General features: G+C 33.0%; 1 protein-coding gene across 2 annotated transcripts in view; it reads left to right on the top strand.

Moving 5' to 3' along the window:
* Positions 1-15400, top strand: part of LOC140439857 (ankyrin repeat and sterile alpha motif domain-containing protein 1B-like) — a 192851-nt gene that overhangs the window by 41547 nt on the left and 135904 nt on the right. For both annotated transcript variants that reach the window (XM_072530012.1, XM_072530013.1), the window contains exons 4-5: positions 8574-8719; positions 12824-12946. In XM_072530012.1, the coding sequence (XP_072386113.1) occupies positions 8574-8719; positions 12824-12946 (269 nt within the window). The remainder of the gene's footprint in view (positions 1-8573; positions 8720-12823; positions 12947-15400) is intronic.

Below are 15400 nucleotides of genomic sequence, written 5' to 3'. Positions count from 1 at the left end.
ATTGGCAGCGGGTATAAGGGTCCATTTGTGTAGATTAATCACCGTTGGCTCTGATAATGGTCTATTGGGCCCTTTCACGATTGCCACTTCACTACGTATACGACCTTTTCGGCTTTTGAAGGAACCCATAGACGAAATATACCACCGTGTCATTGCTGCTTGCATTCGTGCACCGAGGTTTTCCAGACAGGACCGGTTCTGAAAAATTTTGCAGATTGCAGTGTGTTTTTAAAAATTACATAGTGGAACGAAATATTGAAAACGTGGCCGAAAGTCCCGGAAACAAAGTTTTTTAAAGAGGTTTTTGATTATTAATAATGGATAATATGGATAAAACATGAATAATATTTATCGATGTACGTAATTTGTTTTTTAATGCTTTACATTTGTAAAAAAATATTGTAACAATAGTTTATTTATAAACAATTTCTGAACAAAAATATGCAAAAATCAAACGAAAATTTCATTTCAACTAATCGAAAACATATATCTTAGGCCTTAGGCTTATACTAAATGTCCAATATTTCTATAAAGTATAGCTAATTGACTTTCAAAATAATTTGAAATCCCCCACTATTAGCCACTACTCCGCACTCCGCAATAAATAACTTTTGACGTGTTTACAATATTTATGCAATGTTTAAAAACGATTATAAAAGTATAGTTTATATTCCTAACATAGTAAAGGCACTAACATGAAATTTTTCAACATCACTGGTAAGGTTTCACGCGGGACAGACTTTTTTTCCGTCTCGCATCCCGCACTTTTCCGCCTGTCCCGTTCAGCAGCTAATAAATTATATTTTCTAAATAAGTAAATATATTTTTATAATAATGGTATAAAGATAAATTTAATATTCATATTTTTTTCTGAGCCTATTTTGTTTTTACAAATTGTCTAACAATTAAACATCAAAATTTATAACAGTAGACCAATTTAATAATTACTTCTGTTTCTACAAGTGGCAATTTTTCCTGTACTGTGTAATGTATTGTGTAAAAATTTCTATTTGTTTGAGTTTACCTTGTTTTACTTTTACCTTGAGTTTACCTTGTTTACCCGTTTAACTTGTTTTAGATACTATACTATATTAGGATCATTCACGCAACAATTCTTCATAAAATACAACTCTAAACTAAAAAGCAATACCCTTTATAAAATTCGTATTTTTTGACAAACTGCGTATACGACTGAAAAAATTAATATCTGATGATTGTATTTTAGGTTTTAGAACATGCAGAACTTTATAAAGAATAACTTTTTTCGTATAACTTAAAGCAAAAAAGGCCCATCTTCATTTATATAATATATATCTACGACATAGCTAGAATTGAAAGGATATCCCTGGCCAAACGAGCCATGGTAGAAAAGGGCATAGCTGGATAAGAATGTCAAAACTGCCACAGCGTAAACTTGCGGAAATTTAAATCACATTCAAAGCGTACGATTCTATTTATAACATTTATTTTTTAATATAGAAAGCCTTTTTGTGTTCTGTTATCCGTTTTTTAGGTTCTACCCGTTTGACCGATGTAAGTTTTTGAGCATTCTCTACATGTAAGTTTGTATACACCACTGTGTAAGTGCTTTTTCTTTTGGCTCTTCTTGTTCTTAATAAAAAGCACATAAGTGTATACAAACTTACATGTGGCGTTTGCCCAAAAACTTACATCGGTCAAACGGGTAGAATTAACTAGAATAAAAGTAGAATTAGAAAATTAACAAATTAAAAAATACAGATATAATTCTGAATAAGCAACTTGAGAACACTCCCCTTCTCAATTTATTCAGTTAACGACTATAAAAGTGTTAACGACGCATATCAAAAATACTTGAGAAAGGCACTCTGCCGAAACAGCTGTAGTGATAACAAATTTTGTGGAAGTGTTGAAAACAAAAGTTTTCAGTGTTTTATTGCTTGATAAAATGAAATTTCATCAAGTATCGGTCGAATCCATCAATTAATTATATTCATAGCAAAGTAAAAAGGGAACTTGCTTCATTTTTTATTTTAATTTTTTTTTGCAATCTATGACCTAAAATAATAACTTTTGTGTGGCTGTTAGATGAATACAAAAACAATTCAAATAGTAAACTGATAAACACTCTTAAAAGCATATAGTCAAAACAGGAAGCAGACTTGTGGATTATATTAGGGAAAATGAAAAAAAAATCTCTTTCGGAAATCGGAACTTGAAAAGATGGAGACGTAACTGGACACACAGGCCAAAAAAAAATGTTACATCAAAATATTATCAATTAACAGTTTTTTAACGTGTAGAAGAGGAAAAATTTGCTTTGATACATTATCTTGTTGATCCATGATATTAGTTAGATACTTATCACATATTTCAGTATTACTGCGGTTTATTTATTTTAGATTGTATCTATTATTTATGTTAAAAGGTAAATTTAATTCTTGGTTGCTCGCCAATTAGTTTAATTAAGTACGCTCCTGTCTATTTCCATATTTGCTACCCTTGACGTTGGTCCCTTTGTCGTTATGGGTAATGAAGAGAGTCGGAGACAATTTAATAAGCGGGTAAATGGGTATTATAGAAATGGTTCAATGATCCTCATAATTATTGTCTGTTCTAACGTAGACATTGGATTAAAAGAGTATAGCTTTAGTTAACTCTCAAAAGGAGGGAAACTTACACGTCCTTAGTGATATAATATATCATAATTTTTTATATTTTCGTTGAAAACTTTACATTTTTCAAACATGTTAAGACTTGCATTACTGTATGAAGTATTAATGATACTCGTACATAAGCGAGGGGCATGTTTTAACCATTTTTTAGAAAACTAATATACCTTGACACCTATTAGATGGATTACGAAGAGCTAGCTGATTAAATGGAATACCTTTTTCTTCTGTTTTAGCCTGTTTGCATCCACTTTTGGACAAAGAACTCCCCATGAGTTCTCAACTCTTCTCTGTTTTGTGCTATTTGGTGCCAGTTTTCCTCTTTTTTGCTTTGATGTCGTCTAGCCTCCATTTTTGTGGTCTTCTTCTACTACGACTGTACTCGCGTGGTCTCCAGTGGTTAGGAGAAACTCCTAACATAGCTCTTTCTATGGCATCTATGTTGTACTTAATCTTTTGGCTGTTAACTCTTTAAGTGTCACGGTCTCTATTTCATACGTCATAACTGGTAGAATACAACTACATATACAAGTAATGTATATCTGGAATCAATCCTTGCGTTATTCATTCCTTCTAATACGACACAGAGTTCTATGGAATCGAATGCATTATTGTAATCCACAAATGCCAAATGTAGAGATTCATTGGATTCGTTACACTTTTCTATAAGTGTCCGTATTGTCTGTAATGGTTCTATGGTACTATAACCTTTGCGAAATCCCGCTTGTTGAACGGGCTGGTAACTATCCAACTTATTTGATAATCTATTGGTAATTATTTTGGTACGCAGTTTGTACGGATGCAGTAACAGGCTTATCAGTCTGTAATTTTCGAGTTTGTGTTTGTCTCCTTTCTTGCTTAGTAAAAGTACCTGCGCAATGCACATTTTGCCAAGACATTGGCATAGCACCCCCAAAGAAGCACTTCTTCATTAATATTTTAAGTGCCTCCAAAGTATACCAAAATGGAATATGAATAATTCCAAATGGAATACCTATACAAAACTTAAAATATTGATATTCATTCTAAAGTTAATTTTTTTGTGAAACAAGTGCGATATTACTTATTCTAGCTATGTGGTTTATAATAAAATACGTTGAGGTCATAAACATACAATACATATAGATTGAGCACTGCAATACAGGCCCGTTCCCCCAGTGCGGCAGAGAAAATTGACGTTAAGCAGTCCCTGCATCTCTTTCCAATGGGCCGGAGCAAAAATTTAACGTTACAACGTGTATAAACAATAAAGAAAATTAGCAAAAGAAAATCCATAAGGAAAATGAAATTCCTGTAGTTGGCTGTATACACACAACCAAACTTATATGAAATCATCTGAAATTTCCGATTATTTCAAGCGAATCTAAAAACTCCAACATACGAAGTCAAACAATATTTATTTTAAAGCAATTGAATCACCAATACATAAAAAATAACAAATTGGAACTGTTTGTTTAAAAGTAAATAGCATAAAAAATTTCAATGTAAAACGAATAATGTTTAAATGATTTTTATTTGTTTATGGTTTTTTATTAGTCAGTGTTACCACCTCTCACCCTAATACAAGCGTCAATTCGCGTGGGCATGCTCCTAAACAAATTGTTGATATTCTGTTGTGGTAGGTTGTTCCATTTTTCAAGAGCAGCTTGTACAAGCTATGTGGTGTTTTGTGAATTATCTCAGCGAGCTCTAATTCTTCTTTTAAGCCCACAAATGTTCTGTAGGGTTCAGGTCGGGTGGGCAAGCAGGCCACTTAAGAACAGTGATATCTTCTGCTTCAAGAAAGTTTGTATACTCTGCTGTTATGTAGAGGTGCATTATCAGGCATGAAAATTAAATTTTCTTCCATTGCTCCTGTCCAAAGCCTAACTACAAGTTCTAGAACCAAATCGACATACTTGCGAGCCGTTAAAGTATGATGGATGGAAATTAAAGGAGTTGTTTCACCTATCATAATGCCTCCAAGAACATGACACTTTCTGCTTTATATCTGTGAACAAATCTGGTAGTTTCCGTTCTTGCATGTCTTCCTTGCTTTCTAAATTCTCGAATTCGTCCTCATCTGATTTTACACAAATTCTGGTTTCGTCTGAAAATAGCACAGTTTGCCAATATGCAATGTTCCAGTTTTGGTGTTGAATGAGCACACGATTAATCTTGTGCTCCTTGGATAACTCGGGATCCCGTAAATGTCTACTGTTGTATATTCCTTGGTCAACTTACACCTGTTGCTTCAAAAAGTTGCCTTTAAAGCTGCATGCGAGAAATTGGAGAGTCCCTTCTAGCTACTTGATAGATAGATAGATAGATAGTTTATTTGACTGTAAGTTACAACAAGGTTTACAGCAAGTCAAAACTAAAATTATAAATATAAATTTTAAATAATTACAACGTATAATATAAATCACTATAAAGTCATTACAAAAAAATTAAAACAATACACTAAAAATATTTAAAACATTAAAATACATATAAAACGTACAATATGGACATCATAATATAATTAAAATAATATTAAATTTGGTTATGTTGCAGCTTGGGCATTCACAGATACACTCTGGTAATATTCACCTAATGTATAAGGACACATGGTCACTAGGTACTCTTTGACTTGGTTTTTAAAAGCTGTAGTTGAATGAATGTTTTTAAATTTTTGAGGAAGTTGATTATACAGTAGTAAACCAGAGACAGTAGATGACTTCCTACTTATTTCTAAATGTCGATAGGGCACTACAAACTGTCTCTTATTTTTTGTGTTGTGTGAGTGAATATCACTGTTACATAAAAAAGTTCTTTTATTTTTATGAATTAGTATCAATAATTCCAAAATGTAAATTCCATACACTGTTAATATATTTAAATCTCTAAATAGGTTTTTACAAGACCAACCATACGGAACACCTGCAATACATCTGACAATACGCTTTTGGGCCTTAAAAACGTCCTTTATACTTGGATAGTGAAACGATCGTGGCGAGTCGTTGTTACTGTTTGGCTACTTTGTATTGGTGTATTCTTCTTTTTCTTCTTCATGTGCCATCATGGCTATTCTGATCTTAGATGCTGTAGCTCTGAATAGCTTGATTGATGTGCATCCGTACCATTCCCTCAAGTTACGCAACCATTAGATTCTTCTCCTTCCTACACTTCTCTTGCATGCCCCAGGTATTGCAACTTTCGTGTCTTGATGGTTTCCAATATTTCTATTCTTTTGTTGACTCTTCTTATGACTTCATTATTTGTTACATGCTCGGTCTGTGATATCTTCAGGATTCTTCTATACAACCACAGTTCAAATGCTTTCAACTTTTTAGTAGTCGACGCGTTAAGTGTCCATGCTTATATCTCGTAAAGCAGAGTCGAGAAAATATAACACCTTGCCAGCCTAACTCTAAGTCTAATTTCAGTTCTCTTGCATAAAGTACCTTTCTCATTTTATTGAAGTTTGTTCGTGCTTTCTCTATTTGAACTTTAATTTTTTTGGAGTAATCGTTTGTATAATTAATTATTGTGCCAAGATAATTGTAGTTTTCAAGTTGTTTTAAAGTTTTACCGTTAATTGTCAGGCTTTCATCATTATTTTGGGTTTTTGATATCCTCATAAATTTAGTTTTCTTGATGTTTATTGATACTCTATAGTCTTTATTATTCTCCATACTCAACTATCTTGTTCATTAGCTTTTGGAGGTCTTGGAGGTTGTCTGCTATTATGATAGTATCGTCCGCATATCTAATGTTGTTAATAGGTGTTTCATTGACCTTTATTCGTACTGTTTCTCCATCAAGAGCTCTTGTCATAATTTTTTGTGAGTATGCATTGAATATTAGTTGTGACAATACACACCTCTGTCGCACTCGTCTTTTAATTTCGAACACTTCTGATGTGTGTTCAATAATGCCTATGTGTACCTGCTATTTATAATATAGATTTGTTATAATTCGAAGGTCATTGTATTGTATTTGTTTTGCTTTGAGGACGTCCATTAGCTGTTTGTGGCGGACTTTATCGAAAGCCTTGTTGTAATCTATGAAATAGACGTACATATATTGGTTCACATCCAAGCATATTTGAATTAGTTGAATGCAAAGAGAGCTTCACGGGTACCTACGCCTTTACGGAATCCAAATTGGGTATCTTCAATATCCATATCAAGTATTTGGTAAATGCGTTTATGGATGATCTTTAAAAACATTTTAAGAGTGTGATACATCAGGCTTAGGGTGCGGTGGTCGGTGCATTCTTTAACATTTTTCGTTTTTGAAGAACCATGATCAAGAACCATCTCCCGTCTATGACGCTCGATGTGGTCGTTCCAATAAAAGGTGCTACCTCTTTAACACAACTCTACACCCCTTTGTGTAGGGGTGTATTCTTAAACGTTAATAATTCCTGATACATAGCATAGGTTTTTCATACATCGCAGTGTGTTACACCTACCACTGCAGCTATGTCCCTCTGAGACATGCCTTGCTTCACAAGACTAATAATCTTTCGCCTTTGCATATCCGTTAACCCCATGTAAGGCATATTTTCCATTTTGAACGCAAAAGTTAATTTATTGATATATTTTCGTTCAATTTACAACTGAAGCAAATAAACTATAACATACAGAGCTGTGTTCTCTGATTGTTTTATCGGTTTATTTATTTTTTCAAAAGAAATAAATATTGGTTTTGAATATATGGCGATTCCATATAAGTTTGGTTGAGCTACTATCAACAAGTCTTCACAAACACTTCGTCTAAGGACTAGCAACCCCAGTGGAGTAATACGTTGCCGTGTGCACAATTCCTTTTATATCTTAAACATCATAGTTGTAATTCAAAGTTAATCCAGTTTTACCCACATATTTAGTGGCTTCAAGCATTTACATTCAGATAGCACTGATGATGGAATGGTTATTTCAAAAAAGTTCTGTGTTGCAACCCGATAGGGTTTTTTTTATTAATATACCTTTTATAAAGGAAATTAGAATTTTTTTTCAGTAATGTTTTAATCCTGCCATTCTAATAACGCTATAAACAAATAATTTCACTTTTACATCTCAATTAACTGTAGCATTGTGACATTATCAACGCCTTTTTAACTTTCCCGCTATGCTCCGTAAAATTCCTACCAAAAAAATAAAAATCCCACCTAGAAATAAAAAAGCTCCATTCTCTAAAGCACGTCAGCTTTCCGTAGCTGGGCATTTTACAAAACTTTTAGATGCAAAACGAAAACTTGATGGGATCTTTCCAATTTCACGTCCGCATCCGCTGGTGTGCGAATAATACGAAAACTGTGCAACGTGCCACATCCACTGCGAAAGCAGATTTCCAAAGACAGAAAAGAGAAGAAACCCTGTCGCCGACAGACAACTTGTCCATTTAAATTTCCAAACTGAAACGTAAAATCCTGTTCTTTTAGCGACTTAAAACTTCCCCGAAGAAAACTTATTGAAGTTAATCTTTATTTTTCAAACGGTTTTATTGTTTGGAGGCCTAGTTGATCCAATAAAATTCTTTCCGTGGTATTATTTTGTTTAGAATGAAAAATTTATTTTATTAAAATTTTTACAATAATCCACAAGGAAAATGAAATCCATCATCAGTGCAGTTACCTAAAGTATATATGGGTAATATTTTTCAGCATTGTATTAGCGGAACATATATTAATGATACCAGAATTTACAATCATTTTACTATTTCAATGTTCAAGGAGATTTATCTAAAATATACATAATATATTAATGAAGAACTTGATATTTTGAAATAATTACCTAATTACCTTATATTAAGTTGAAACGGAGGATATTTTGTTGTCGAAATGTATCGCTACTAATCAATACAAACCTTCTGTAAATATTTTGTTGTTGATATATTAGTTTTATTTAAATATAATAGTTAAGAATTATAATAAAATATTTTTTTTGCTTACAGACCAAAGATGACGAAACGGCACTACATTGCGCTGCCCAATACGGTCACACTCAGGTTGTCAGCGTCCTACTTGAACATGCTTGCGATCCAGGAATCAGGAACTGTCGAGGGGAGACTGCACTTGAACTTGCGGCGCAGTATGGAAGGTTAGTAGACTCTTAATTTGTATACATTTTATTATATTTTAGAACATATAAACACCTAGGTAGATAATTAAGAAACAAAGTCAAACCGATTATCAATTGTCATAAATCTTTTCATTATAAATATTTTGATGTCTGTATTATCGCAAAGGCTCGTTTACATTGACAAAAGTCCAGCTATAGAGCTATAGTAGCATTGATGAATGAAAAGGGATGCTCATTTTGCAACTATAAGAATAAGGAAAATAGCCCAATCAAAGTGATAATAAAAATTTGCATCGTTCTTGTGATGCCAATAGAATTGTGCAGGATTTATAATGGAGGCTGCCGCATAATAGAGGTTTCGCAAAAGATCAAATGTAAGAAAAACAGCTGCTAAATATGTTTATGTTGTCATTTAAATGAGAACAAGATATCAATAAGATATTGAAATCACATATAATGGGTATAAGAGTGGAGATTGTGCCATTAAAGATAAGTACGCTGGTACAGCAGTGCAAAAATTATCAATCTTATGGACAACTAAAAATAAACAAATGAAGAAACCAAACCAGTACTAGGTAACCAAAACTACACTGCGCGTCATTAATAAGAAGCCACCTTAAATTTTTAACATTTTTTAATTTTTAAGAACCCTACAACGATTGATTATCATTAGATGTTTGTGTAATGTTTAAGAATATGTTCTAAAGTAAAATGCAACTATTTCTTTAATAACAAATGTCAAAAAAAATTCTCCCACAATGATGATCTTAATGGAAAATTTTAAAAATTAATATTGTAAATTTTTTCTGTTTTCTTTATAAAAATTACAATAAAGTCGTGATTTTTAATATTCTGTATTACCACCTCTTTTGAATTACACACCTCATTCGACTTGGTATTGAATTGATCAAATTCTGGATGTTGTCTTGAGGAAAAGCTTCCCATTCTTCAATGAACGACAATCGAAGCTGCTCACGATTTATTGGAGCAGGTATTCTGTTTCTTACTCTTCGTTTGAGTTGGTCCCAAACATGCTCAATTCGGTTTCATATCTGGGCTTTGAGTCGACCAATTCATTTTTGGCACACCGACGTTTTCCAGGTATTGCCCTACAATCCTGGCTACGTGTGGCCGCGCGTTGTCTTGCATGAAAGTAAAGTTGTTTTCGCCTACAAACCCAGCAAAAGGTATTGCATGCTCATCTAGAATTTCGGTAATGTATCGGTGAGTATTCAACGCTCCTCTATTAATAAACACGAGATCAATACGGCCTTCGAATAAAATGCGTGCCAAAACATTATAGATCCTGCTTCAAAAGCAACACGTGCTCGTCGAGCACAAGCAGCATATCGTTCCCCACGTTTTCTGTACGTTTTGATGCTACCGTCTGAGCCATAAAGAACCATCCTGGACTCATCACTAAACAAAACATTTTTTGAATCAGCCATTGTCCAATGTTCGTGGTCTCTAGCAAACTCAAGTCGGCGTTGTCAATGTGCTGATGTTAACAAACGTCCTGTTGCTGGGCAGCAAGCCCTTAAACCAAATTCCCTCAACCTTGAGCATTTTGAAAACGGTTTTGGATTGCTTTAGCCGTAAAGAACCGATTTTGCAAGGAAGTGCGTTGTAAAGAACGGTCTTGTATAGCCGTCGTGATTCTTCTCGCACCTGATCCTGGTCGTCGTTCGTGAGATCTAGTCTCTACGAGTCGTTGTTATGTTTTTTGGACCATACAACGACTGACTTCAAACTGTCTGGCCACTTCTCTTTGACTCATTTTATTACCGATCAAAGTAACAATTTGAACAGATCTAACAAATCTCTCAGCCATAGTTTTAAATTTAAAATTTCACAAGTTCACTCTCTGAACAACTAACTGTATACTAATGAAAGATTTTTTAAAAACAATCAGCCATATTCTAAGAAAAATAACGTACAGACAACACGTGCATTCTCCGAAGTTGTATAACTGATATAAATTTTTCGAACTTATTACCTTAATTGACCTGTCGACACCAAGTGGCAGTGCCTAAAAACGTTTCTGCAATGTGGGAGTTTATTTACAATAGAATAAATTGCATAAACTTAACATTATTGAAAAATTTTTATAAAATTCTGGGTGGTCTCTTTTTAATGACGTGCAGTGTAGTAATACATGGAAATACAAATCCAAGACTTACTAAAGAAAAAAATGAGAATAATAATGCTGTAAGTAGCAACCACATGGCTAAAACAAATAGTAATGCAGCTAATACTAATAATAGAAACAATCAGAGCGAGAGTGAAACTTTTATTGATGCAACGCGAAACCTTATATCGGGCAAACTAAATCATCAGATTAAAGAATTACAAAATTGAAAAACTAAAACACGGCGCGATACGTACAGTAATAAATGGCTAAGCAACTAAGAATAGTGGAATGAAATGCCAATAGCCTCTTCAATATCAATCATAACTCCAGATAGTTTTAGATACAGGAAAAATAGATATTATGTCTCATAGCTGCAAGGCATTTTACTAAGTATATTAGTAATAAAGAAGACCATATCACGCCACTAGGAAATGGGCTGACGGACAGAAGAAATACAGGACAAGCTGTAAATATTAAAACGAAAAAATATAACACGACAGTTGCAGCAGTATAATTGAATTCCAATAATAGATTTGTGATAGATGATAATTACAACCAAAGCAAAGCATACATATGGGGGTTCAAGATTGATAAAAACTGAAGGAAGACAACTGCTCAAACTGGATTACGATGTAATGTCTACTGCAAACTAACACTGGCCGATAAATGGGTGTACATGATATAATTGATTTATTTGTAGATATGAGTATAAACTCAAATTATTTAAAAATAGAAGCTTTGTCCTTAGTGAGTGATAATCAGTGATCAAGTAATAAAAAAGGAGTTCCATCTAGATTAGGGAACAGAAGGACTGACTAGGTAAGCTTTAAAAAAGAATTGGAAGCGATGCTCAAACCTTCTGTCCTATTAAAAACGAAAGAACAACTTCATGCTGATGCGCAGCTGTTCACAAAGCAGATTCAAGAAGCGGCATAATCAGAAGAAAAGAAAGGAATTATCCAAACGAAATAAGAATTAAAATTTCCGAAAGTAGAAAGTTACGGTGTGTCTGGCAACAGATACCTGCCTGATAAAGCATAATTGAATAAAGCAATGTAAAAAATTAAAAAAGAAAAAATCACAATAATAGAAATTAATCAATTTGGTATGCGGTATAGAAAGCGACTAAGAATCTTACACAATAAGGTAGCTTGCGCAAGACCTAATATTGTTATGGGAGGGTTTAATGTCGCCCGATACCAGAGCCTTGAGTATACCAGGGCCAAAATAAAAGATTCATCAGGGGTTGGTGGAGAGCTAATATATAGCAGGTCTGCCTTAGCCCCGTGGACTTACCATATTGTTGACACATTTTGCACAATATCCAAAAAGAGAGGACCAAAAATAGCATAACACTTGGATACAAATTAAGATGTCGGAAGGTCTATATTTAAATGGAAGTCATAGTAAGTAATACGTTGGTGCAACTAATAATATTTTATTACAGCTTTTTACAACAAATGTGCATGTATAAAACTGACTGAATTTTTGGGGTGTTCATTAGACTGCTCTATTTAAGAATAGCTCAGTATACCATAACGCAACTAGTAGTAAGTAAAAAGTTCTCGAATGAGATGCATCCACAATACAATAATTTTGGGAATACACAGGAAAACATAACAGTAGATAAAAATGGAACAATCTAGAAAAGATATATATGTGTAAAGATAAAGATAAAGGTTTCATAAAATTTGTGTAGATGGGATTTTATTCGTACGGTCATTATTTGACTGGTTGATGAAACCAATGCAAGATCCTTATTATTTGCCATTGATCTCGAGTGGTACTTCTAGTTGTTTGTTAATCTGTCTAGTCTTTGTTTTATATATTCTGGTAGAGCATTTCAACATGAAATTTTCCAAGTTTGTTAAGCCGTTGTTGTGAATTTTTTGGTAGGTAAATTGAATAAGCATATACTGGAAGGAAAATATATTTGTTTGTTATTTAAGTAATATAAACATTCTTTGCCTATTATTTGGGATTTTTTTCAGGTTGGAAACGGTGGAACTGTTAGTAAGGACTGATCCATCTCTTATACAGTGTTTGAAGAGGACTACACCTGACACTGTATTTCCTCATACTCCACTTCATCTAGCTAGTAAAAATGGCCACAAGTAAGTTTGAATTTATTTTCTGGTATAATTTTTTTGGAATTTCTATAAGGTAACCTAACATTGTATATATAGGTATATATAGGTATATATAGGTATATATATATATATATATATATATATATATATATATACGCTTAAGGCTTAAGATGTACGTTACCTTAAACTCATTGTGGAAGCCTTAATAAACATTAACATTTTTAGAGAACATAAAAAAAATCATGATGACCCACACCATTTGTAACAAATATTGTTTATAAAATGTTCATTAAGTAAGTCTACATTCATCCCTGATCACATAAAAATAATGGTGACGCATGTCCGGGAAAGCATGCCCCGTTTACAACTTGGAAAAACATCAGATTCAGTTTATCCAAAAGCAATACATAGTACAGGCTGTTGTCGACGAACTAACACGAGCATTTTGCGAAGGTCAGAGTATCTGCTTGCTGAAGATTACCCAGCTCTTCTTCGGTACGAAATCCTGATTTTGATGTGTTGAATCTGGACCTCCCAACAACCTCACACTCCCTAGAGAAATGGAGATCAGAGGTTTTGAAGCGAAGCTTCTATACTGGCGCTGTATTAAATTTTTCTATATATTAAAATGCTGCGACGAGCGTCACGTAACTAGCGCCACGAGAAAGCGTCTCGACACATCGACTCACTACTCTCGATCAATTCGTTTCTAGTCATCATATATTTATTCTAAGCCGGTTTAAATTGAAAACTACATGAAAAATAACAAACAAAATAAAGATATTAAATGAGAATTAAAAAAATAAGAGAATATCTGTCAATAAAAGATTCGATTTGTAACGATTGTCAAAATTTAAAAGTCGTAAATGTCATCCAATTAATAATAATATTGAATTATCTGTTTAAATTTTTATGACACTTCTCGGTTTAAAATAATTTCATATAAATACAATTATTATTTTTAAACATATTATTTATTTTATATAATAATTCAGTTTAGTATAAATAGTATTTATTTATATTTTATTATTAATTTAATATTTCAATCTGAAATATTAAATTTGGCAGCAGGTGACGTTAGGAGCAAACATAATAATTTATTGAATTATTTTAACATACTATAATTTGTTTAAAATATAAATAATAAATAAATAATAAAATTACTTAAATTAAGTTACTTAAATTAAATTTTGATTATACAGAAAACGTAGTATGAAGATCATAATGTTCCTCTTGTTTTCTCAAGGCAGCTAGGGTAGTTGGAATCTTACCCCAAACCAATAAGCTGCAAGTGATTGCTGAATGAATAGTGACTTGTGGGGATGTTTGGAAAAATGTGAGGACATAATTTCATTCCCAGGCTGACGCGATCAAGGCTTAGCAGAACCTCTCGTCTTAGAAAGTCCTAATTACCAAAAGACTATTCACCTTTCTGATCAGTCAATATTGAGATATATGGGATGACCTACCAAAGTGACTTAATTTTGATAAAAAATTTGTTAGGCACCTAAGCTTTAACAGATAAATGGCATAAATTGATTTTGTAACGAATTGGTCGGTTATTTGTTTTGGGCAATCTTTTCACTAGAAACAGTAATTGTCGTCTTTATCATCATTTTATAGCATATTAACATCACGCAAGATCACGAAAATGTTGTTAAATTTGTTAGTACCTCTTACAATAACTCTGGAGATTTTTTACATAACCGGAGTAAGTTCTAGTTTCTTGTGCTTTTTGGTCTTTGATGATAATGCTAGTTACCGGTTGGTAGAGATTTTGATATGATTTTAATTTTGATGTCTTTCTCTTTGATATCATTTTTTATTTCTTTTGTATCAGCTCCCAGACTACCTTTTTTTGGACATATTACGTAAACATGTGCTTGTTTGTAATAACTTTATCGGGTTGATGTGTATTTTGTATCTATAAAATGGAAATGCTGCTTTTAATTTTTCTACATTTCCATATATATTCATAAATTGATGTACATAGTGGAACATTGCAAAAAAATAATATTCCATTACTGAAATTGTTGGAAACAGGAAGTTTCGCTGTGACACACCTGCGATGATGCCATATTGTTGTATAGATTATTATCATACGAAATGTACACCCGAAACATGCAGCGACGTCATCTGCGTGTATATGTATTTGTGTGCATTCTGCTTTGGCGGAAGAGTAACGCATGACGTAATCCTACATTTTCGCGTTAATGCCCATTTACTGTATTGAAAATTAATAATTTCTATGTCGCATAATATTTCTGATAAAATTATTAAAAGCGACAACAAAAAAGGGTCATATAATTAATTAATATTCACTTCGACTAGTTAAATAGTAATATTCAACTATTGAGTTGTAAATACCTAGTCTAGTACATAGTAGAAATCTTAGTAGTAGAAAAACCAGAGCAAATGTAATGAAAGCGTCGACAATTTTGAGAATACTAACTCATCTGAAACAATAAATTAATGTCA

The sequence above is a fragment of the Diabrotica undecimpunctata genome, chromosome 4 (assembly GCF_040954645.1).
Source record: "Diabrotica undecimpunctata isolate CICGRU chromosome 4, icDiaUnde3, whole genome shotgun sequence".
In the NCBI taxonomy this organism is placed as follows: Eukaryota; Metazoa; Arthropoda; class Insecta; order Coleoptera; family Chrysomelidae; genus Diabrotica; species Diabrotica undecimpunctata.
Note: the sequence above shows the minus strand (reverse complement) of the source record. Positions and strands in the feature narration are given on the sequence as shown.